General features: G+C 34.2%; 1 protein-coding gene across 11 annotated transcripts in view; it reads left to right on the top strand.

Annotated features, from left to right (window-relative positions):
- SOX5 (SRY-box transcription factor 5) overlaps positions 1 to 26,884 on the top strand; it is a 1,013,639-nt gene that overhangs the window by 583,378 nt on the left and 403,377 nt on the right. For 4 of the 11 annotated variants that reach the window (XM_049627173.1, XM_049627172.1, XM_049627164.1 and 1 more), the window contains exon 1: positions 17,400 to 17,586. The exons of the other annotated variants lie outside the window; for them this stretch is intronic. In XM_049627173.1, the coding sequence (XP_049483130.1) occupies positions 17,549 to 17,586 (38 nt within the window). In that variant the 5' untranslated portion in view covers positions 17,400 to 17,548. Of the gene's footprint in view, positions 1 to 17,399; positions 17,587 to 26,884 lie in introns of those variants that run through there. 11 annotated transcript variants of the gene reach the window in all.

Below are 26,884 nucleotides of genomic sequence, written 5' to 3'. Positions count from 1 at the left end.
TTTGGCAGATACTAAATCATCCAATTAAAATAATTTAGAATATTTTGCATATTTAGTTACTTTTTAATATTTCCTATTTACATATGTTTTAAATGCCTCTTAAAATACCAGTTCAGCTTTTCATTTTGCTCCGTTTCAATTGGCTTTTTTTTTTTTTTTTGAGCTGCAATGCATCTATTTTAAACAGAGACATTTCTCACATTTCAATTTGAAATGTTCAGTTCATTACTATGGACCCACCTAGTGTTGACTTTTCAAATTCATTTCCTTACTCTGTGTGTATGCTTATGCTATACATCATATAAATCGTATAATAAATGAAATGCTTAAATAATCTTAACATTTACAAGCTCATTTCAGAATCTTAATGTTTTTGTTTCCTTTCTTATGATATGCATTGTATGCAACATAAACAATCTGAAAATAATTGACTATGGGTTAAATACACAGCTGCTGCAAAGCATCTTATTGCTCTTTTCAGCATCATTCACTCAAGAGGAAAATATAATCACTGGTATGAAGTGTGGTATTATTGAAAGAGGTCATTTTACATAGGACTTTGTGTGATTTATTTTATGCATTGGAGTTACTTTTCTAAGTTTATAAACAATACCTTATTGGCTGTAATAACTGCTAACACATTGCATTTCACAGTTTACAAAGCATTTTTTATGTATATGGTCATATTAAATAGTTATATCATTTCTGAAAGATAGGCATTGTTATCATTCCCAATTTACAAATGAGGCAACTGAGGATCAGAGGTGTCAAAGCAGAATTATGACTTGAACCTAGGTTCTCTGACTTCGCATAATAAATGTTTGTGTTTCGGCAGTGTATTGCTTTTGAGATCTTGGTATATAATTCAATCAATGCATATGAATTATAAATAAGTATGTACTCAGCATGCATATTGCCTAAAATTTGTCCTATCATGGACCTAAAGTGCCAATGTTCAGAAATGGGCCTATTTACTCATTACATTAATAAGTTTTAATTAACTTTACTAGGCAGTTCAGTATCTTTTTCTTCATTGCCATTTCTATAGTTTCACTTCTCAAATAAACTACTTTGGTTCAATGTGTTTATTTTTGATATATAAAATGCATTGAAATATAAAACTTATTACTTAGATGTTTGTGACAATCACGGCATGGAATTCTCTCCCTTTCAGTTTCTGCCACGAGAGAAACAAACTTGTTCCTTTCCTTTATGTGGGAAGGGAAAAGAAAAAAAAAGTCCAGCACAGGCCATTTACTCAAGCAAACTTCTTAACGCATTTATCTATCTATCATCTATCTATCTATCTATCTATCTAATCTGTCTATTTTTTGGGTTCCCCCCTGCAATAGACAGGAAGAAATGGGGGGAGAAGGAGAAGAAAAAGGGTGTTCGTTTCCTATCTCTTCTTCCCCCACACTATTACTCCTCAAGTCAGAAAACTGAATATGCAAAAGGATATTTCTGCTGTTTTCTTTGAAATCTTGACTAAGTAATGAAATAATCTGCATCAAGTAATGGACAATTCAAAACTTAGAAGGCTGAATATCACGGTGGTCAGCCAGTGCCTCTCAAGGTGCTACAAAACCAACTGGAAGGCTGTAAGCATGTGCTTAACTGCGCATCTTCCCAGTGGTTGTGGTTATTTATTACCTGGGAAGTATCACAAGGGAATCATAAGCCTGTATGTCGAGGGTGAGTTCACAATTTGTCCAGGAAATTGTCTAGTGCTGGGGTGCTTACCTCTGGTCTTCCTTCCTGAGGTCCCCACCATCACTTGGTTGTGGGTGCTGGTGTTTTCCAGGGAGGATCTGACAGTCACCCAACGTGATCTGGCAGCCAGTATTGAACCTTAAGTGTTCAATAAAACCAAAGGACAGGTTGATAAGCAAGTTAGGTCTTTGTCTCAAACATGAGAGTGCAGGCCACCTGAGACTAGATTTGATATTGGCCACTCTTGGTATTCAGGCCACCGTACATGCTAATGACCATCTGTTCTGGACTCTGGATGTGGATAAGTTACACAGGCTCCATGGAAAGGGCAGTTGGCCGACAGCGTCACCAATGAGGCAGTGCTACCCCACGCAAGGCACGTCGTGGATGTCTGTGCACACACCAGCCATGTTCCCTTCATGGCCTGCCCATGCTGGAGCTGTCAGGAAGGGGCCACTAGCCAGGTTTGCTCTGGTGCTGGCCTTGGTTCTTGTCGAGGTCTGCGCCCCGAGTGGATGCTTCTTCAGTCTAGTTCTTTGCAAGCTCAGGCCACCAGCTTCCTGATGTTATGGGTTGCTGTCAAAGATTTCTCCAGGTGGGCCAAACTTGATGGAAACATGTACATATACTTTGAATTTTATAGGTGTATACATGCCCATATGTGTATATTTATATGAACATACAGTTATATTTTAAATAGTCGAATAAACCTTTCTATTTGAGGTGCATGAAATACTTGAAAAACACTGAGATAAATGATCGTATTGGGTGACCTGGTATATAACATATATGTATGTATATATAAAACATATATGTGTGTGTATACACATACACATGCACACACATCCTCAGGGAATATAAACTTAGGGAAGCACCCATGTTATGCTGGACCTCACACATCCAAACAGTTAACAGTCTGCTCTAGGAGTATATCAGGTCACATGTTAGCTTCCTTTTCCAGGTTGGCCTAGGAGGGGTTATGAACATGTTCTGTTTTTCCTAACATCTTACACTGGAACCCCTATGCTAACAGGACAGCTGTGTATCTTTCAGGAAAGCATAAAATACTTAATAACTTAGGTGTGTCTTTTCTGCCAGGAGATTGGTCGCAAAGTAAGCAAGGGGGATAGTCAATAAGTGTTTCTGAAGAATACATATAAATGTGGGAAATAAGGGTGACAATTAACAGTCATATAGCATATTAGGATAGCAAAAAAATAATAGATATGGGGAAAGGGTAAACTTGTGATAAAAATAAGCCATTTTATGGTATATGTTATAAAATATTTATAAATATCTAGTTTATATTATATTAATACTCCTATATTTATCTCCCATAGTAGGTCTTAATTTGTTCTTGCAGACATTTAGAATTATTTTGGTGTGACGCTTTTCTACCCGTGCTTTGAAGAGAGAGGTTAGAATCCTCTTCTGTTCTACCCTTGCTCCCTTGCTCCAATCCCTAACACACAAACTTACCCTTATTTTTTTCTCTTTTCTACCTAAGTTTTGTTTGTTTTTGTTTTTGAGGAAGTGTTTTAAGGCTAAAAAGTTTGAGCATTACAGCTTTAGATTTTTATTGACCAGTTATAACTAGTTTATTATCAATGGGTTTTATTTGCAGAACACTTATGTAAATAGTATACACTTCAAAGGCAAAAACAATCCATCGACTCAAACTTACTTCCAACTTTTTGTACTTTGTTCATGCATGCCTGCTAGACTCAAGATATCTCAGTTGTGGTAATCCTACTGAGCATTGTCTCTGAAAGCTCTCTAAGGTCAGATCACTAAATTAACCAGTCTAGTTCCCCCAATAACTGACTTTTGCTCTTATATGGATATGTCAGATTCAGGGATCAAGAACAATTCCGTGAATTCTGCGTCTGCTTTTATAGTTTCTTAAACTGCAGGTATGCAGACAGAACTGCACATATGTAACAGAAAAGCATGACTATATGTATTTGACAGGAATTATAGAAAAAGACAAACGAGGTAAATTTATTATTTTTGAATTTATAGAACATAACTGACGTCTATTTGCATTTGCCATAACTAGTCTTATGTTCAGGCAGCATCCTTATTTTCTCTTGTGCTTCAACATGTTAAAAGGGTAGCTTTCTGTTTGTTAAACTGGCTTAAGAAATTATTTAAGTATGCTTTAATTAAAAGGAGGTTATTTGCCCTTATTTTCCCTTGGATGCTTCCATTAGAATGCCCCTTATGTAATGGTGCAGTTTTCTTTTAAAAGAATGTGCTTGCTTTTCCTAAACTAAAACAGAGTAGGCATCTTTAATATATGTGTTGGTATTTATTGTTCCCCTGCTATGCTTCCAGAATATCAGAATGATAAGGGGAAATCATTAGATTCTCTCCATTTAATTTAACAGTTTTAATTGGACAAGATCATTATTACATTTTCTTTTAGTGAATTGTAGGTTGGTTTTTCAGTGAATCAAACTGTTCAGGTTGCTTACTTATGAGGTTCAGCCCTTGGCATAATGTCACTAATGATTTCTACAGGACCTTGAAATAAAGCTACAGGAAAATCTATCAACAAAGAGATATAAATGGAATATTTTTAGATCAAAAATAAGATTCAAACCTTTGTACTGGAAGAAAAGGACAACAGTGGGCAACTGCACACTTGATCACTTTAAATGCAATAAAAATGGCAGTGACTGACTAATTGCCAAAATAACATCTGGACACATGGAAAACTGGGATGGCAGTTGTATTTGACAGGGATTATTGCCATTATTAAATTAATAAAGAAGGCCATTATGTTATGAAAGTGGTGACTAGTTTATTTTTTCTCAAAAACTTCAAATATTTTTTTAATTTCAACATTTTTTTCCTCACTGGTCTATTTTTCCTAGAGTGTGCTTTCAGTTGATATTTTCCTTTTTCTGGTGCAGTTCCTATGTTGTTTCTAGAATTTTATTTGTCGAAAGGAATAAAATATTTCTGTGTATGTTTGTGTGTGTTTCCAGAGTGGTAAAGGAAGGCTATAGAGTTTATGATTTCATCTTACCAGAGATGAACTAACTCTGTTCTTGTGTTTTAAGAACATCTCTCATCAATGGTCACCTAATTGCCAAAATCAATGGTTTTTCAAATAGGCCTCTTTAAAAAAATCATCATTATGTTGTTTGTCCTTTTTAAAACTTTATCCTTTGTAGTTAAGTGCTTTACTCATCTTATAAAAGAGCTTTTAGAACTTATGGAATAAAGTCTGCTTTTCCTATATTTTCAGGACATTGTTAATAATTCCACCTCTGAATTGGAAATCTCTATGTCAGATTCAATGTAACATCACTTTTTCTCCAAAAGAAATTCCAACTTCCAACCTGCTGTTCATACCACCACTGTTGTCCGTGGATTTTGATACTCTACCATATTTTCTCCCACACTTCAATCCTGGTCTAGGGAAGTCTTTTTCCCAGGAAGTGATACTTAAACTCAGATGTAAAGATGATGACGGGGGAGCAGGTTTCATTTTGGGGAAACAGATTGGGCAATGTCTCGTGATACCCAGTACCCGCACAAATGTATGATATTGAAATCTCCTGAGTTTCTTCCTTATATCGGGAATGCAGTCGGAACTACAGAACTTTGAAATGATCTGTAGGATAGACATGATGCAGTGTCTACCTTTATAGAGCTTAGGGGGAAATGGTGGGAAATTCCATTCTACTGAGTATTGTGAGAGTCCCAAGAAGAATAACAAATTAGGGACCAAGACTCCAACAGGATCTGATGCTTCAACAAACTATGAAGGATGAGTAGAAATTAGGCTGATAAATTGAGGTAAGGGACTGTGGAAAATATTTTAGGAGTAATGCACATTTCACCCAAAAGCATTGAAGAGAAGAAATAGCAGGCTGTTTGCCTCCAACTGTGTCACTGCAATGTAGTTGGAGAATGAAGTTCATGGTGTGTAGGGAGAGATAAGGTTGGATAAGGAGACCATGACAGAGCCAAATATGCCATATTAAGGAATTTTGATTTATAATACAGCTATCATCTCTCAAACTTGAGTTATATATAGCCTCTTTTAAGGGAAAAAAATTACATATCCCCAAGAATAGATTCACTGGGATCTTTGAATTTCAGTTAAAGAAATATTTATTTCAGAAATTGAAATCATATTCTATGAAAATATCTTTAAATTGAGGATTATAATTAAAAATGAGAATTGTGGTTTTTCCAGCAGGTAAAATGCATTTTAAAGCATTTTTTTAAGTTTTTATCTACTTATTTTGAGAGAGAGAGTACACACAAGCAGTGGAGGGGCAGAATGAAAGAGGGAAAGAGAGAGAATCCCAAGCAGGCTCCATGCTGTCAGTGTATAGCCCGACTTGATCTCAGCAGCAGCCGTGAGATCATGGACCTGAGCCGAAATCAAGAGTCAGATGCTTAAGTGACTGAGCCACCAAGGTGCCCCAAGTGCTTTTTAATAACAAAAATGTTACATATTAATTATAGGCCTCTGCAAATATGTTTGCATGGGGTTTGCCTATCTGAACCTGAGAAATATGTATAGTTTATAGGCAACCCTTTGGGAGTTTTTAGTTCTATTAGATGTTATTTAACTAATTTGATTTATGTATATTTAACTTGTTTTGAAAAATTAATGGATTCACTTCAAAATGAAAAAAAAAAAGCTAAAAAACCATATAGCAAGAAGTTTTAACTCACATATCTTACATCTGGTCAGTTCCCAGCTCTCCCTGCCCCACCATTATAATTGTTTTTGTTTTATTTTCTTATGTGTCCTTTCATTGTTTTCTTATGCATATACAAGCAAAAAGAAACTGGATGTTTTATTTTCACACATTTTGTGGCATACTATGCTCAGTTCTCAGTTATGTATTTTGTTTTGCCCTTAATATAGGTCAATAATTTACCGAAGATCTTTTTTTGTGTGTGTGATTCAGTGTATAGTTACAGTCTTTTTTTTTAAATAGCTGTATAGTATACCATTGTGTTGTTGTACCCCTAAATAATAGACCCTTGGGGTATTACCAATCCTCTGCTATTGCATGCTGTTCTACGGTGACTAACTTTGGATACAAAACGTTCTGCACATGTCAAAGTATATCTCTAATAAATTCCCAGAAGTGGAATTTGCTTTGTAATTTTGGTAGATATTTCCAAATTGCCATCCATAAAGGTTATATTGATATATATTTCTAATAGTAATATGCAAGAGTGCCAGTTTCCCTAAGTCACAAACAAGACTGTAGATAGTAGTAAGCTTTTGCTGTAACAAACAATCCCACTCTATCAATGGATTACAATTATTGTGATTTTTTTTCTTGTATGTGTTACATGAGGGCTCTGGATGTACTGGGGTCAGCTGCATTTGTTGGCTTGATTGGACTGGGCTGGAGTACCCTTGACTCCATGTCTCCTCCCATTGTAAGATCTAGGCTGAGGTGACTAGTCCTGGTCTATTATATGCTATTCTCATGGAGAAAGACAGAAACAAGATGAGGTGGCTGAGCCAAATGAATCTTTCATACAGAAAGCTCCATATTCCATTGTCTAAAGCAAAGAACATGTCTTAAGACAAAGTCAATGAGGTAAGAAGTAGACTCCATCACCTTAGAGTATAGCAAGGGAGAGAACAAATTGTTTATGAATAAATAATACAATTTAACATCAAATATTCAATAAAGTTTTGATTTTTTGCCAAGCTGATAGATTTAAAAACAATGGTTATCACATTGTCATCGTAGATTGTATTAAAGAATGCCGAACATCTTTCCTTTGTTTAAGAACCATTTCTATTTCCTTTTCTTTGGACGAGTTATATTGTTTATCTGTTTTACTGTTGGATTGTTGATCCTTTTATTATGGATTTCAAAGAACTTTTCACATATAGAGACTCACTCTTTCCTTTGATATTAGTTGCATATATTTTTTTCCCAATTTGTCTCATGTCTTTTTTTTTTTTTGGTGCCTTTTATCATCCAAAAGTTTTTGTGTTTATATGGTTGGATTTATTTATTTTTTTTTAATTTTATGGCTTCTGAATTTTGATCCATTGTTAGTAAGACTTCTTTACTCCAAGATTATATTGGAAATTGCTTAGTTTCCCTTCTGGTAGATTTACATTATTCTTGTTGTTGTTTGTTTTATTATTTTTGTTTTGTTTTATTTTATTCTTTGCATTTGAATCTTTATCCATTTGGAATTTATACTCCTATTTGCGTGGAGTTTACTATTTACTATTCTATTTACTAAATAGAATATACTAAATACCCACTCTGTCTTGTTGGTTTTTTTTTTTTTTCAGTACTTTCTTTTTTATTCCTTTGGTCTTTGAATCTGTTCAATATACATTTTTAAAAAATTTTTGAGTCTCTATATTATATTTTAATTTCTGGTGATCTGAGACCTTATTCTTTTTCAGTTTTTCTGATTATTCCTCTTTGTTTTGTTTGCTTCACATTAACTTTTGAATGAATTTATATAGTGTTTTAAACATATGCTGGTATTTTAGTTTGAATTCAATAATAAGCTTATACATTAATTTAGAAAGAAAAGACATTTTTTTTATGATATCGATGCTACCTATCCAGGAACATGGTATGTCTTTCAATATATGTTAAAGCTTTCTTCAATTCAGTCTTCTATGTGAATGCATTCTTTCTTAGCTCTTTTATCTTTTGTGCTACAAATCCTAATAGGGCCTTTTTCCCCCCTTATTATCTCTTAATAGCTGTGTGTTAGCATATATATGAAAGTTATTGATTTCTACATATTACTTTTTTTCCCCACTGTAATTTTGAATTCTCATAGTGCTTCTGGGGTTTTCAGTTGATTCTCTGATCTATATTTTATTAACTCCAACAAACCAATTCTAAATTCTTGAAGTTCAGAAAATGGTCATCATATTTTAAGATCACTTGTTACTTAAACTCCCCACAGAATTTTATTTGTCTCCCTAATTAATACTTTTATCATTTGATTTTGTGTTGCCTATAATTTTTGGAAGTAGCTCTCTTGCACAGTGTAATGGGCACTAGGTTTGTAATTAGAAGACTTGTGTGAAATTGTGGTTCTGCCTCTGACAAGCTGTGTATTCAGAAGCTGGATAATTTTTGTCCTTGTATTTCACTTACCTTTTCTATGACGTGGAACTGATATCAGTAACTGAGACACTCTAGATTTGTTTTGAAAAGTAAATGAAATTATCTGTGTAAAAATTGTAGATTTCTAGTTGGTAAGAACTTATATAGTATTTAGTATATATAATATATAGCATATATAAAATATATATATATACATATATATATATATTCATATTAAGATGTCTTAGGATATTGGCCTGTGTTACAAATGCTTATATAGTCTTTTAGTCTATGCTTTGACTTCAAGTGAGATTTTAAAATAAATGTTTCTGATTGCAAATCCCTGATTTGTTTAGAGTTAATTAATAGATATTTTAAAATACTAATACACCATTTGATACCTAAATAGTTCTTCAGTTTCAGGGAAGTTTACAAATATATATACATTTATTACAGGAAGTATACAAATACATATATGTTAATATATATATGTGTGTGTGTGTGTATATGTGTGTATACACACATATACACACACACACACATACACACACACACACACTATACACTTATGAGTTAAAGATTTGATACATACTTATGGAGTCGTCAAATGAATACATTCTTTTGGTAATATCTGTTTTCTTACATTTTCATCCTGTGTATAGTCTGACTGAATTATTTTCTAAATTACAGCAGTGAGTCATTTTTTTAACAATAATACAAATAAAAGAAGCTGTCTATTTGGCAGGGGTTCTACAGAGTGCTCACAAAATTTATTTTAAAAACTAGGTTTTCTTGAACACAATTTACCTGTCAGGATTTCTATCATTTCAACTTTTTGGTTTGAGTTTCTCATTTGATGTTTTAAAATTCTGGATAAAGGTAGAATCACTTCCGTTTATTTCTCCATGCGTGCCACTCACTACCATCACACACATATGACATGTTCAGTGTAGTAAGAAACTGCTTTTAATTCTCTTTATGGGATAGTACTAATAAGTTTATTCATACATATCAGAAAAAAAATGAAAGTTGTGATTTGAAAATTCAAGTACAACAAATTTTTCAGAATCACAAAGAGGTGAATTTTGTCATAAAATTAGTTCTTTTGAAAACATGGCCATTTTCTATGACCAGTTAAGTTCTCCTGATGATTTTAACTTAAAGGAATTTAGCAGGATTAACTTTCATTAATGATAGATTTATTTTTCTCATCATCTTGTATTGACATGTGAATGCCGAGTTGTTACATATTTAAAAGGACTAAAATAAGCTACAGGGAGTAGTTGCAAAACATTTTTTAAAAGGATATATAATTGGGATAAAACTGAGAATGGTAGGAAATTTTATTTTGCACATTATAAATTGACTTATCGAAGAAGAGATTATAGAGTCAGAATTTGAGAGTCAGAGGGACCTTAAAAATCATTTTTCCTGAGATGTTAAAGATTTAAGTTAAACCATGCCACTAGTAAGGAGGGAATAGAGTCTATCTTAGAACACAAACTCCTACATTTCAGTTTAGCCATAATTCTTTCACCTGGGCTGCTCTAGACGTAAGTAGACAACGTTGTTAATAGGTAACATTTTCATTTACTAGGATTAAGATTTAGCATCTACTTGGTGTGCAAAGGAAGACTATAAATGATAGATAGGTGTAATTAACTTAAAAGTGAAGCTAAATGTTCAAATGTTTTCCTAATTTACTCAGTTTTATCTCTTATTTCTACTCTGATTAGTTAATATCAAGAAATGCATATAACATCTATAGTGAAAAACTTCCCTGAAAGATGTGTACTAAACTATTTTGCAAAAATCATCTACTAAGTAAGAACCCAACCTACATTGTAGCAACATTATGGTGCTACTTCTCACTTTGGGTCTGCCTCTAGGTAAAATGCCAATGCAGTACATTCCCTGAATTTCTTTCCAGGTTGAAAATAATACAGAAAGTTTGATGGTTAAGAGCACTCTTTTAATGTATGATCCCATGTATATGGCTTCTATTTTCATGAGTTATATGGATTTTTTTACTCAATAGGAATCATGATTTTTACCACCAGAGTGATTGGTTCATGTACCTCTCATCCTCATGAACTGCAAACCATTAGAAATCACCACTTATCACAAGGAGAGATGATTGTGTAGTGAGCAAAAAAATAAATAAATAAATAAATAAATAAAGTATAAGTCCAGTTGTTCTTATTTTTCTGAAATGATTCTTTCTATAAGACAGAAATTCCATTGCAAAGTAGTTACATAGGGAACAGCAAAATAGGCTCCTGTATTTTCCCTGTGATACCAAATATTATCATATTGAGAAAGAGAATATTTAGGGGTGCCTCAGCAGCTTAGTCAGTTGAGCATCCCACTCTTGGTTTCCACTCACATCATGATCCCAGGGTCCTGGGATCAAGCACTGCATTGGGCTCTGTGCTAAACGTGGAGCCTGCTTGAGATACTCCCTTCTTTCTTTTTCTTTCTTTCTTTCTTTCTCTCTCTCTCTCTCTCTCTCTCTCTCTCTCTCTCTCTCCTTCTCCCTTTGCCCCTGTCTCCTGATCAAGCTGTCTCTAAAATAAAATAAAATAAAATAAAATAAAATAAAATAAAAATGTTTCCTTAAAAAAAGAAAGAGAATGTTTAGAAATTATTTTGTTAAAAAGAGCCAAGTTATATGATGAGTAGTACCAATTTTGATGTTTATTATCACCATAAATTGGATAAGAGTACTATTATTTAATTCTTTTTAATTGTTGTACAAAGAACCATCTTTTATATTAAGTTATTTGTGAGGATGGGGCAATCTTCATTCTACGTAACTTTGTTCAAAGTTTGGACAGTCACTTAGCATTAAAACATACTTATGAACACTTTCCTGTGTACTCAATTTGAATTACTATTAGGTTATATTGAGATAAGTCAGAATTTGGTGCCTTTTGAGAATTTCATGGAAAGATGTTATTAGGTTTGATGTTCTCCATCTCTGTACCTATTAGTTGTGGGACCACAGATAAATTAATGAACTTAATGGTTAGCCTTGGTTGCTTCATTTGTAGTTGGGATAATACAGCTACATATCTAATGTAGTTTTTTTTTTTTTAATATTATGAGATCATTTGTTTTATATGTTTCACAGTTATGATAGAAAGTTCTCAAAAAATAAAATTTATCATTTTGTCACTTTAAATTATTCTAAAGGAGATAAATAGTAAGGTATCAATCAGTGGGAACTATGACTGGGAATGGCATCAGCTCTTTGAGACAAGTATGACAATGGAGTTTCTAAAGTGAAAGGGAACACTTAAAGAACACTAGTTGGTCAAAAACGTGATCTGAGGAAAATTCATATTCTAACTAACCAAATGGCAATACAGAAAGTATGAGGGTACAAAAACCTTGAATTTATAACCTCTTATTATATGCCAATTTCCTGGCAAAAAAATGCATTATGGGAAATTGAAAGTTTAGGTATTTTTAAAACCATGAGCTATTGAATTTCTTAGTTGTTTTCTGAAGAGGTCCAATTACAAGACTCTAAGTCAGTTTGAAGCCACACGTGATAGGTCATGGTGAGCTTATCAGGCATTTGGTGAATGACTCACAGATGTACATTGGTTGCAAGTTTTGTGTTTCTTTTTTTTTTTTCTTTTTAAGAGAGTGGGTTCTTTTCAAATGTTTTTGTGATGAAGTAAATAACATCGTGGGGGAAAAATAGATGTACATTTTCTTAAAGCCTCTTGCTTGTGTCAAATGTTGTTATTGTCTGACACTGATTTGCTTTAAATTTATTGTGGTTATAATACTATGGTTTTATTTCTCAAAAATAACCTTCCAAATTCCATAAAATGTGAAAGCTGTAGCTTGATGGTAGGAACATTCATAAAATATCAAAATGTAATCTGTACCCGTGACAACATATTGCAATTTCAGTTATTAAAGTAGAAGGTGTGTAACAATTATATCTTAAAGTAGAGGAATTAAACAGTTCCTTTTAAGATTAGAAGAAAAAGGGGCACCTGGGTGGCTTAGTCGGTTAAGCATCTGACTTCAGCTCAGGTCATGATCTCACAGTTCGTGGATTTGAGCCCCGCATCTGACTCTGCGCTGACAGCTCCGAGCCTAGAGCTTGCTTTGGATTCTGTTGTCTCCCTCTCTCTCTCTCTGCCCCTTCCCTGCTCCTTCTCTGCCTCTGTCTCTCTGTCTCTGTCTCTCTCTCTCAATCTCTCTCAAAAAATAAATAAACATAAAGAAAATCAGATAAAATAAAATTAGAAGAAAAATATTAGAAATGCTTGCTTGAAACATTGTCTGGAAAGGGTTAAGTTTGGAAATAACTTGTCTATGATCTTTAAAGTTCCTGATATTCTCTTTGAGAATTTTCCAACAGTGTTCCCGAGCATATCTTGTATTTCCTTAGCCTGTGTGAGTCTCCTTTTTATATTTGCAATGGAAACAACATGAACTCAAAAGCACACTTTTCAGGTTCAGTCCATTCTCCAGAATACTGTTTCAGCAGTGTCAAAGAGACTCATTAAGTGAAAAATTGTTTTATGGAGTTTCTATTGTAGTTTGTGCTCTCTTCTGCTCTGAAGATGTATTTCTGTTTGTGTACCTTTGTTTGTAGACATTTTTATATTTCCTACCAATTTAATTATTATTCAGTTATCATTAGTGCTTTCTGATCATTTGCTTATTTATTTTGGTTTTAACTTTTCTCACCGTGTTTATCCTAGAGGGCTTGGATATGAAACAATTTGAATTTTAGTCATATATATAATTAGATTTGTTACAAATTTTTCTTGAATTCTCCTTTTAAAGCTGTAGTACTTACCTGGGGGTGCCTGCGTAGCTCAGTTGGAATAGCATGCAACTCTTAATCTGGGGGTCCTAAATTCAGGCCCCACATTGGGTGAGAATATCAGATATATAACAAATTGAATATCTTAAACTTTTCAGGCAATTGATAAAGGATATAGATTTATTTAACACATATATTGTGCTAGTCATTAACACATATTTAATATTTATACATTTTAACATTTAATATAAAAGTATTTATAATAGTAATTTACTATTAAATATTGGATTCATTGGGTCAATTGAATCATTTTATAATATTATCAATAACAGGATTTGAGAAGAACATTTTAGAATTGCCTTCTCTTTTGCTGACATCCTAAAGTCTTGCAGAAATGTTAATTTGCAATAGAGAACTCAAACGAGAGAAAACTTTTACGGCCTAGAGAGATACATTTAAAATATTTATTCCATTCAACCATCAAATACAGCACCAACTTAGTGCCAATGAGATTATATCAAATTGAATTTTATTAACAATTATTTGAAAGCCTTTAGGTCTGTTAAAAGTAAGTACTATCTTGGGATTTTCATTCAGCTATAAATTCTGGATTGTTATTTTATTCTGTATTATGGTGTCACAAGTGAAATAAGATCTGGTTTCAAGTAACAAATGGGCCACTAATTAGTTGTATGACTTTAAATTCCTCTTGCCCAAGTTTAAACACTGGGAAAGAAGGATATACCAGTACTCACTCTTTTCTGATCCATGAGCTAATCTATGTGAACAAAATTCCTTATGAGCTTGGAGTTCCATTAATTCAAAGTATCATTATTAGAATAATCATTATTATATTGGGCAGATTTTCTGTCTAGTTCCTAGTCTGTTTCAATTTGCTTAGCAGGGATGATTGTGCAAGAAATAATTTGTTTTGGAAAGGCTATAGGGATGTTTATAGAAACATGTTGAGATTGTAAACTAACTTCCAAACCATTTAACATTTTCCTATATGTTCTTTGTGTTTATTTCACATATGTATACCTACCAATACATAGATCAAGAATCTATGAAAATAAAACCAAAGGCAAGGAAGATTCTGATATGAGCATTTTTCCTTTCTAGTAAAGTTGGCCTCAGAAACTCATACTCGCTTTCTTACCTGCTCTGGTGACCTTCTGGATTAGAGTTTCAGAGAAACAACCAGAGGTAGTAGCTGTGGCAAGACAGCAGCTGGGACCATACGGATCTCAGCATCCTGCCTTATGGCCATTATCTTTGTTTCTATCTTTATGCTGCCACTATGTCTCCTCCTTGTGCTCTCCCTGCATCCTCTCCTTGCTGCCTCCTCCTTTTCCTGATCTCATCTCCCATTGCCCCTAGGAACTCACCCTCCCTCCTTCTTCATTTTTCTGTATTGATATTAGATGAAACAAGATACCCTAATTAGGAAATCTTTTAAAAACTATTTTTTAAAGTGTGCGCAGCCATGCAGCTACCGTTCCCTAGTTCCCATAACCACTGTTAACAATATACAAAATTATTTCTTGTATACTTTATCAATTAGACGTATTAGATTGTAGGTCCCATAAGGTCTTAAAGAAAAAATAGGTATTTAAAATAAATGCAACAATTCACTTATTTTGCTATGTAGGAATGGGTTGTTGTTGTAATGAAAAAAATAATTTGAGGTTAATGACAAGAATAGTGAGTAATATCCTTCCCCCTTCCCCAACTGCTGAAAAAGAAAATCATGTCAGCATCAAGTCATTTTTGCCACATCCCTTGTTAACAGCTTTTTCAGGGTGGGTCATCATTCTGTGTTTTGTTAGTATCTTAACTCCATAGTGACATGCTTAAATCTTATTCCACATTGATTTTGTTGTATGTATACATTTATTTTTAGGATATCCTGTGAATGATGGATCCTGTTATTAAGTCATTATCAACTTTGTCAAAAAATGTATAAGCTTTCAATGAAGAATACATTTATTAATATGAGAAGGTTAATAACTGGTTTTTCTGTTTGGAATATGTGTAAGGTGTCTATGTCTAAAAAAGTAAACTTACTGTCTGCCTGTCGCCAGAAAAAAAAAAAAGTGGGACCTAATCAAACTGCTATGGGGTCAACCCTTGTGGTTTTAAAGGCCCTTAATGTTGTCCAGCTGCAAAATAAAAGGAATTGGGAGGGGAAGTTGGAAGGAGTGGAGGGGGTTGGGGGGGAATGTGTGGAAAAGAACAGGGAGTCTGGCTTTTATTTTTTTTTAAAGTGAGTTCAGTGCCAGCCTGGACATTGGCTGTGCAGACTATTGAGCCATTGTCTGCTCCATTTCCAGAATAGCCCCCAGTTAATCACTTCGGCTTTGAAGGGAATTTCCTCGTGGAATTCTCCACAGAAAATCTAATCAACTGACCTGCCCTCTCAACAATGGAAGGCTTTTTTTTCTCTCTTTCCCTTATTGGGGCGGGCTCTGTAATGTAGCCTTTTGTGCAGAATGAACCCTCCCAGTAGGAGTGGAGAGCGTGTGTGAGTGACTGAGTGTGTGTGTGTGTGTGTGTGTGTGTGTGTGTGTGAAGAATGCACACTATCTCGTGTTGGTGAGTGTGTGCTCACTCCCTGACCAGATGCTGCGGTGCGCGGGGCAGCCACCATCTCTGCATGCGTGTCTGTGTAAGTGTCTTTCTCTGTGTGTGTATGTGCCTCTGTCATTTCATGTCAAAGGTACATTACCTGATTACCTTCCTCGCCTGCCAGATTTTTATCTAGATAATTGGAACTGCTATGGAGGCTGTGCCTTGCCAGCCAGCTTAGGATCTGTAAAGCCATAGTTTGTCCACCTTGTTATCTGTGGCTGCCTGGGCAGAGGAAATTAAAGAGACCCACAGCCAGGGGAGCGCTTCCTACCTCTGACCTCCCCAGCAATCCCGGACAGGACAGTTTGTTGGTACCATCTTTCTGGTGTGGTTTGGGTTTTTGTTCCCTCGTGTGTGTATTATTTTGGCATGTGGATACCTAGTCCCCTCCACATCGCACATCGTGTTTTATGGAGTTTGGAGCTGAGGAAACTTTGGTTGGGTTGCCAGGACGTTCGCACCACTTTGTGGAAAGCACGAGCTAACAGTGAGACCGACAGAGTGAGTGACAAGTTGTTTACAGGTTTCCTTGAAGGGGCCTCTGCTATATTTCAATCTGTCAAAGTTGCTTTTCTTCCCTCAGAACAATGCCTGATTGTTGTGTGTATGTGAGTGTGTGTGTGTGTGTGTGTGTGTGTTTCCGTGTGCGCACGGAGAGAGCCTAGAAAGGGGTGAGAGGGACTAACAATTCTTTGTGTAAAAATGATATTACCAACATCTATTTTTTTTTGCTTAATTAGTTAATAAATGCAGTTTAGTCGTGGTTCTCTTAGTATACAGATTTCTCTTTTAATGAGCAGCAAATGCATTAAAAAATCATACTGTTTTTTGTGTGTATGAGTGTGTGTGTGTGTGTGTGTGTGTGTGTGTGTGTGACTTATTATTTAGAGGAGAGAGAGTATGGGAGACGTGTTAAATGAGTTGACTTCTCACATTCGGTGATGTCTAGAAGAGCGAATTAAAAGGAAAGGACAGGCACCCTGAGGTTGTCTAGTGCCTTGCAGCCGAGCGCGGCTCCCGCGGAGGGGGGGAGCAGCCAGACCCCGCTGCTGGAAGTGCGCTACCCCTTTAAGAGACTGGTCAAGGAGTCCTAGGAGAGGGAGAGGAGGGTGGGGGGGGGGAGAGGGGGAGAGAGAGAGAGAGAGAGAGAGAGAGAGAAAGATTGAGAGAGAGGGAGAGAGGGAGGGAGGGAGGGAGAGAGGGAGAGAAGAGAAGGGAAGAGAGAGAGAAAATCAATTGGTTTAGAAGGTTTGGACTCACTTGACAGGTTCAGTTGGAGACGATCATAGGTGGCTGCTGTGACAAAGGGAAATTGTGCTTTTCCAGCATGCTTACTGACCCTGATTTACCTCAGGAGTTTGAAAGGTGAGTACAGTTTTCCCCCCTAATATATTGAAGTACAACTCTCATTTTACAGTCATCTCTGAATCAATTGGAAGATGCTTCCCTAAAACGTGTTTGTTAGAAAAGCTTTTAGCTAGTGCTTCTGCAATCTTGTTAGCTGATTTTTGTTGTGATTGCCCGGACCAAATTGAACTGATTGGCAAAGTCTCCGAGATTTCTGTTAATGTTTTTAGGTTGTGTCCTATAACAGGAAATTAAATGAACATTAAGCATCTCTCTCGCTTCCACTCGCTGGTTTTCTCTTTCTCATTCCTTCTCTTACTTTCTTCCTTCATTGATATTTTTCTCCCCTTCTTCACCTTTTTAAATGCTTTTGTGCAGAGTGTTACCATTTTCAATATCTCTGTCTCCTAATTTCTGGGGTGACAGAAGGGTTCAGTGGTGGTTAAAACAGAGGCTATAAGTTCCTATCTGATCCTTCCGTAAAACTTTGGAAGCTGCCTAGTAAAGCACATGACCTTTTGTTGATATAAGACAGCAGATTTTTTTTTAAAGAAAATTTAACATCACAGCAGTGTATCAGTATAGTACTCTGGAAACGTCAAGAAAAGCGAAATGCGGATGATCCCTTTCTAAGTTTTAGTAGCTACTTTTTGTGCTAGTTGTCTTAAACTAATTTTGATTTACTGTATTTTTCCCTTTTGCTATGATGAGAAAAAGTGTATTTGTAATTAAGTAGTTCCTCTTTAGAGAAATGTGTGTAATATCCTTCCATTTGATGTTGCAAGTAAAACAGGGCTTTGAAAAAATTTTAGCCCTCTTCGTGTTCCTATAAGTACACATTGCAGTTTTTAAATTTGAGTTCTTATCCCAGCATAAGTTCATTTTTTGGAACTATAAATAGAATTTTGTTTGCCATTAAAAAGAATTCAAACTTTGTATTCTGTATGGTGAATTAAAAAAAAAGCTAAAAAAAGCCAGGATGCATGATACCCAGGCTTTTTTTCATTTTCATGAAAGCTACCTTCTGTATAAACATTTGTTGTATCTGACTATGCAATGCAAGCTAGGTGCTAGACCAGCTGGTTAAAAATATGCTAAGTCAAGCTGTTCATCGCTCAAACGACTGAATTTGATATGAAAAGACGAAAAAAGAAAGGACAAAGATTAAAACATTCTAGAAGTGAAGCAATGGAAGAGAAGAAGGGTATTGAGAATAAAATAATGCTTGAATGTGGTCACATATTAGAGTAGCCAACATCAGATCAAGGAAGAAAGTAAAATAGCTAACATGTATACTTTAATACTGTCTTCTTTCTTTCATTTCATCTCTTCTTCCTCCTCTTTTTTTTTTTTTAATTAGGGTGCATCTTCACAAGATAATTCCAGTGAATGGTTGAGCTTTCTTAACAATCTTGAATTAATTTTTTTCAAAGTTCTATATATTAACTCCTTAAAATAGTTAGCTTTTGTTTGCACATATAGCCTGTTTCATATGTAGATACTGAAGTTATTTACATTGGGACATACTAATTCTTGGTGTTGCAGTTTGTAATATGTATACCACAGTAATTTTTCTAGCGTGCACAGAGTAGCACATGATTACCTTCAACTCTATATACTTTTTGAAAACAAAACTCTGAGTCTGATTTGTAAGCCTGTTAACAGACTGTTCTTATAAAAAGGTAGTTACATATTAACAGGCTGTAACCTATTTCTCTATATAGGCAAGCTTTCCTGCTGTGAACTTTATTTGTATTTTTTTTCAATTATCTCTTTTGAACTAAACTTTTCCCTTTACTATTCTGATGTTCAAATCTCTTAACTTTTTTTTTTTTTTTTTACTCCTGGTGAGAATTTCATTTTATTGTCACCCAAAGGCATGCTTTTCTTGCTGGCTAATTAAATAAGCTACTGATCATCAATTGAGTTATTAGTATAGACAGAATATTTGGAAATATTAGTAGCTGAAATAATTTTTAAACGTCATACAATATACAATTTCTTAATAATTTCCCCTGTGGTTGTAATTGGTAATACAGACAAAAATCTCAGTAATTCATTACTATTTGTTTACACTGAATTTGTACGAGTGAGTATCTATAGTCACCCACATAGAGTATATCTTGCAGACTTAATATTGAATATTTATATTCTCCAAAGGAGGTATATTTGCTATAACTGCACTGTCACATATAGTCAGCTTTTTTTTTCTTCTCAACTATTGCAACTTTCATTGAATAAGTAGGTCATTTCCATTGAGTGTTAATTTTTATTCTGTTTGCTTACCTGCCATAGATGAGTTATTCACTCAAACTTAGAAATCTGAAAAGAAAACTTTTACATTTCTTTATGAAATAAAGTAGTTTGCTCTAGAGGCTATAAATAAGTGGCTTTGGGTTCATATATTTTGGAAGTTTTATGTGATCTTTTTTTCTAACTTCATTGGTAGAGTCCTATCCATCTTCTGTTATTCTTTTCAACCTGTAGACTATTTTGAACTTCAAGAGATATTCAAAACTTAAATATCAGGATCAAAATTTGGATTTAGATTGGTTATGTCTGTATTATCAGCCCTAGAAATGAACATGGTCAATGCTGTCAGACTAATAAGCACTTGTTAAATAATTCAGAAGTCGTAACAGTTTCATTGTTAAAAAAAATGTTCAGGAGGTAGAACAAATTGAAGAGTGATTCTAAAAAGTAAACAAGTAGAAATATTTTATTTTCATTTTTAAGCATCACTGTCATAACTGATTATGAGTAATGAAAAGCACAATTCTCAGGTGTGGGTGAATAGGCAAAGTATGTTCTGAGACATTATTTGTAAGCAATGTCTTTTACATTATACTATTTAGAGGAAACATAACTGGCAACATGATCTAAATGTCACTAATAGCATCATGACAAAGAACACATGAACTCTCCTAAAATTTTTAAAAGAAAGTGTGATAATAAAAAATCAAGACATAAGGTTTTTCTTTTCAGAATACTCTATTTTTTCATATTCCTAGAATGAAAATATTTAAAATATTTGCCTTAAAGATCAATTTTATCTTGTTTCTGATGAATAAAAAAACAAATTTTAATACTATCAATAGTATTGTGTTATTATTTCCTTTATATTTATATTTATCCTATTTGATTATAGTGTAATAGTTTTATGACTAAGCTAGTTGTTAGACTTTCTCATCGTTTTATGTTAGAGAGTTAATTAAAAAACAAGTGTAAGATGATTGCTTACGAAGATAGGCTGATAATGTCTAGGAAAAAAGTTGGGATTAAAGGTAGTGGGATGAAGCAAATTAAGCTTATAGTATCACCTCTTTGCTTCTCTCAAAACGGGTACAGACAACAGACTGTCTATTTTGTACATGTTGAAAAGACCACTACAGGAGTTGAACCTTCTGCAGTAAAATTCTAACTTATTTGCTCTATATTCCCATCAAAATTTTTTGTAGTCATGTTGACTAAAGAAATAATTTTTGACATCAGGAAAATTTTAAGTGCTTTTTTTCTAAAGACAGAAATATACATCAGGTACTGTGAAAAGCTGTTTTGTAATTACCATGTAAAATTACTATTAGCGGACCGCAAGAATATCTCTTACATTAGCGGTACTTGAATTACGTAAAGTTTGGCCATAGTAATAAAATATTTATTACCCAGACATATTTATTCAGCTTAGTTAGAAACTTTATGAGTGATCAGTGCATTCAAGTCAGGAGGTAACCTCTAGGTGTGAATCAAAGGAAAGTTATCTGTTCACATCTGTCAACCTTATCACAACTGTAAACCTATAAGTTTGATGTTGTATTTTTAGGATATTGTGATACATGCCTTAATTCATTTTATTTATTTTTTATTGCTACTTTGTAGAGGAAGGGGTGTCTACCACTGATGATAGGTTTTAATTGCTGTCTCAATAATTTGCAAGTTAATTCAGCTATTAGGAATATACCTTACCTGAAACACTGGACACACTATACTTCTATCACAGTCACACGCTAGTACTATCCTGAAGACATAGCAGGAGACCTGACTGATCACCGAGAACAATTAAGGGTTAAATGTCAGGTGGCACTGTGTGCTGCTCAGTGTTTAGCAAGTTGACAGATACAGAAATGTGTGAATGTTATGATTACTTTACATGTTGATGTGTTCTTTTCTTATCTTATGTTTCTCAAATATAATAAGCCTAAGATAACATGGTAACGTATTTACCTGTTCTTAGGGAGCTTTTAACTAAAATCTGTGTATGCATCGTACCTGAGAGGCAAATAACAAGACCAGCTCTAATACTTTAGTACGTTACTCCTCTATAGAATTAGAAGCGATTTCACATGAATTTAAAAAGCAAAATTACATTCATGGATAAAGTCTGATCTTTATTGTCTGTTCTTCCCACTGTCAATTCTCCAAACACCTAATGGCAGTATGTATAATGCCAATGTGTATTATGTAGATTGAACATCTCCCTTTTTATAGATTAGCTGAAAAAGTATAATGGATGAATTTTTGCTTTCTTCCATAATTTGTTGTTCATTTATAAGTTCAATGAGGTTAACTAGCAGCATGGGAAATAAACCAATCTGCATATCTCTCTTATACTAACTCACATACAATTTAATATGTCAGGTGTCTGACCCAGATGATGGCAATCAGGTAAAATGATGTTCAAAGATTTGACCAAAACATGAAACATCGTCCTGTTAGTGGAAAATATCTATTGAACAGGAAATGGACTAAAACATAGCAAATTCTTCCTTACTTCATTCATTCTCTCCTTGTATCCTTTTCATTGATTGATAGCATCATCATTTATATTAAATATAAAGATCAAATGCTCTATAAGTGAACACCATCAAATGATATTGCTAGAGAAGAAAAAAAAATGACTGTTAGTATCTTGCTTGAGTGAATAGTGTTTATTTGGGACACTTAGGAGAATGCTTCATATTCCTTCATTTTAAGCAGGAACTGATCATGGTTCAGGAGAAGACTTGTTATGCTTTCTGATTTCTGTGTTTTCTCCTGCAGTTTGGAAACTGCATGCCTTTCCCTTTAGCATTATCTATTCTTCCCTTCACTTACTAGTTGAGAGTTCATACATCTCTGGAGATCCTGTGGCGTATGGTTCTGCTTGTCCAATAGGGGGGTGTTGCATTTCTACACATTCAGTATCCTTTTCCCTTGGAGCCTGAGAGTAAAACCTCAGCAGTACTCCCTGCCTTTGCCAGCCTGAGGAGTCAGAGACTCAAACTTGTTCCCAGCTCTTGCGCCTTCATTGTAGAGCTGCGTTCTGCTCAGTGGGCTGCCGAGAAGGACCAGACCGAAACAAGATTTAGAAGAATTCTGGTGAGAACTGTTTATAGGGATATGGTATTTTAAAAGAATGTGGTAAACAAACAGAATTGTGGCATAAACAAAGATAATTAGCATAAACAATGTCGTTTTAGGACAGGTGGTTTAAAAAAACAAACAAAACAAAAAACCCAAATATGAACCCAACTTGAATGCTGCCAGTTTGGAACCACTGAACCTTAATCTGTACTTCATGAGAATTTCCCAGGTTTGTTGATAAACTTGTTAACATGCTTCTTCTGTTTCTTTTGTATCATTTTCCGGTCATTATGCCCTTTTGTCACCCAGCTTGAAAGTAATTAATCTATTACAAGGTAGTTTAAGGACTTTTACCCATAAAACATGACAGAAGGAAAATTAAAACCAAAAGCTTATAGATGTCCATAGGCATTTGAAGTCAGTGTTGAACCTTAAATCAATTCAAACCTGAACTCGTCTCATTGTATTTTAAATCTTTTATCTAAGTAACATTTCAGTCACTTGGCTCTTTAGTGTTAATATATTTACTTTTGTCTTGCCTTAGAATTCAGAGATTTTTTTTTTTTTTTGCTATGGCTGAATCATCACTTGTGTTATATGTTTATTTCTAAGTGTTCCTTATTTTTTCTTCCTATTTTTTCTCTATTACTTAGTGAAGATGGTGTAACAGTATATACATGGAGCTGGTAATCATGAAATATGAGGATGCTAGTTGTGAACCACATTATCTATACCTGCTGTGCCGTCATGATGAATTCTTATCTGAAGACATTTAGGTTTATTACTAAATGACATTTTTTCTTAAGACCTTATACTGAAATATTTTGACTTTATTGAAATGTGGAGTGTGATGAACAGAAAGCTGTTTGTTTTTCTTGCATTAAGGACCAAAGTTTTTTTTTTTTTTAATTGAAGTTAAAAATATTTTTTTTCCTCTTTATTTTCTCATGGAGAGTGGGGAACAGGAATTCAAAGTAGGTATCTCTAGTATTCTGTAGCCCTTCTCTGTGCTGAAATGAAAGCATTTGTGAATGAGTTTTGGTTTCTTGGAGTTATAAAAATGTGTGTAAACTAGTAAACCATGTCTCATTCATGTGCTATGGAGATTTCTCGTACTTCAGGGACAAAAATAATTTGGCTACTAACGAATTAGGGCTACCTGCCAGTGCCAACACATACTGTAGGTAAGAGGAACACTATAAAGAAAAGCTGCTGGCAGCAAATCCATTGAAACTTTCATATGTAACAGCGTTCTATTTCTGCTCTTCACATCTTTGAAAGAATGTGTTTTTCAAAAAAGAAAATGTTGAGAAACAGAAAATATGATCTTTCTTAAAAATGTATTAGTAGCTTCATTTTTAATATTTCTCATTGTGGAGATGCAGAGACTTTTATATTATGTTCTGTGCACATGTGCCTCCCCTACCCATCCCAATCTTTTCTGTCACATTGAAACCTAAGAATCAGATACAGTCAGAATAGATGTTATATGGAGAAATAAAATTTACTGTCTGGGCCAAAAAAAAAAAAAAAAGCATCCTCAAAGCCTTACAAGGTTTTTATACTGGCAACTTAAGAGAGTTAGATCAGTTGGGACACTGAGAAGCAATTTTATAAAGGACGTGTCTTCTCCTTAAGGGCTTCAGGACACTACTGGGAAAAGAAGGGAAAGGGTTAAACTGCTTTGCTTGTTAATATGTGTGTGTGTATGTATATATTTTAATCTAGTAGTAAAAAAAGACAGGCCCAAATGGTGTTTAGTTGATACATTTTTAATCAAAATTTATTTTAAAATGTAGTATAAATGATTTACTTTATTACTGATTTTGGATTTGTTTGGTTTTTTTATTTTTTGTTTTTTGTTTTTGTTTCTGCTTTTATTTAGTTTTTTATATTAATTAGGATCAGTATGCCAAGAGGATAGTTTGTTTGGGAAGTGGTTGTAGAACTTTCATATAGGAGCTGTTGAGTTGTCATTTTAAACAACTTTATACTTATCTAATAAAAGAACATTGTAATGAAAAAGAAACACAAACTTTGAAAATGAGAAATACCCTTTACCTGAGAACATAATATTAAAAAAAAATAATGCTTTATTTATGCTATGCTTTTTCATTCACAGCTACTATAGGCTGCTTGACAAAGTTCTAAAACATTTTTATTCTGATTCCAGAGTTAAGGTCTTACTTGTTTGCCTTCTATTATTTCTTTGGGTTATTTACCTGGGCCAGATTTGTTGGGCAATAATTTACAAAGTCCAAAGACTTTATTTTTGCTCTTTTCCTGATGTCTCTTTGTTTCATGCTCCCCCTCCTTATTTGCTGTTGAGTTTCGTCATATGTTGGAAAACAGTTTACAGGAATATGTATGTCCCATAAAATTAACGTTCTTATTTCTTCTTTTTCACCTGCACTACAAGAGATCTATGCTGAAGATTCATTACATAATATATACCCTTTAGTAGAGAAAGGAATGAAGTGATGATCAAACTATTCAATTTCTGATTCATTCATTAATTCAACTTTGAATGAGTGATAACTAAATGTACAATGTCAGATTCAGATCGTCATCTCTCCCATAATATCATCAGGATGTGAAGAAAATGTTTATGTAATATTCCAAGTACCATTAATCATACAACACCTAGGAGTAGAAAACCAAAGATAACACTGAATGCCATTTCTCAGGAAAGAACTTGTATTTCCCTCCAGCCCTAAACATAGTTAGAATATAGAAAATAGAAGGAAGAGCTATTGTTTTTAGAGCCCTAAGGATTATGGGATATAAATATGGTTGTATATTCGCCTCTAAAAAATTAACATTACTGGAAAAATAAAATGGATCCAATTTGACCTATAAAGAGTTTAGAAATAATTAATGGTTTAAAAGCATTCTTTTAGAGAAAGAAAAGCATATCCAAAAGATCCTAATAGCAGTGTAAAGAATCAAAGTAAAGGAGCAGAATATATGGACTTTTATAAGTAAACTAAAAGATAAGTGGGAGCCACTAACACTTTTGTGAAGACTAAATATACTAGTGTTCTAGCTTTCGAAATCTGAGGGTAGCATTGTCATGCATATTGAAGAGAAAATTTGAATTCAAGAAGTTTGGTGGCTCAAGGGGTGCTTGAATAAAATTTAAGGATATTTGAGATTTTGGATAAGGATGAGAAAGTTGAGTGTCAGAGGCCTAAGGCATACGGGTCAAATGAACAATATTTTGTGGATTGTGAGTATTTTTCTAACACATCAAATGGTTTCCTCTTTTTCTGGTAGAAATTTACATGTGTCAGTATCTTTACTAATTTTGGTTTTTTCATAAGTAAACCATGTGGAGAGTGGTATTAGCTGGGTGTAACATCTCAAGTTCTAGCTCTTCCCTATGGACTAGGAAGAAATTTTGGGTCTTAGTGTATGCATCTGTAAAATGTGAAGATGGGCTGGATAGTTTCTAACTCTCACCTTTAAAATTTCATCACTTTGAGCTCCTTTGAGACATCCCTAGCTCCTTACTCTAGTGGTCAGAATTTTTGCACTGATGCAAGAATGACCAGCCTTTACGAGTGGAATCATTTCTCAATTTACCTTTCAGTTGAGTGGTATTGTGCAGGAACAAGTAACTATAGTACATTTTAGGAGTTTGAAATCTAAGTACTATGTATAATTCTTATTTAGGATCAAGTTCACAAATTTGCTATGAACTATTTTGAAGCTGAATGTTTCAAAGAGAAGATTCATATTTTATGTGGTTGAAACTTCCAGGTGCATCAGATCATCATCCTCAACTATTATCAATATCGTGAAAAATAAATTATATATGGACTATTGAACAGGGAACTATGGAGTAATATGAAAAGCATGAGAGAGAGTGGCATTTTGGGTCAAAGAGCTGAAAGTATTTATAAGGATAAGATTAAAAAAAAACCCAAAAAGAAAATGTTAGAGAGTAGAGCCTCAGGACAACACGGGAGCTTAT

This window comes from Panthera uncia, chromosome B4 (assembly GCF_023721935.1).
Source record: "Panthera uncia isolate 11264 chromosome B4, Puncia_PCG_1.0, whole genome shotgun sequence".
Classification (NCBI taxonomy): Eukaryota; Metazoa; Chordata; class Mammalia; order Carnivora; family Felidae; genus Panthera; species Panthera uncia.
Note: the sequence above shows the minus strand (reverse complement) of the source record. Positions and strands in the feature narration are given on the sequence as shown.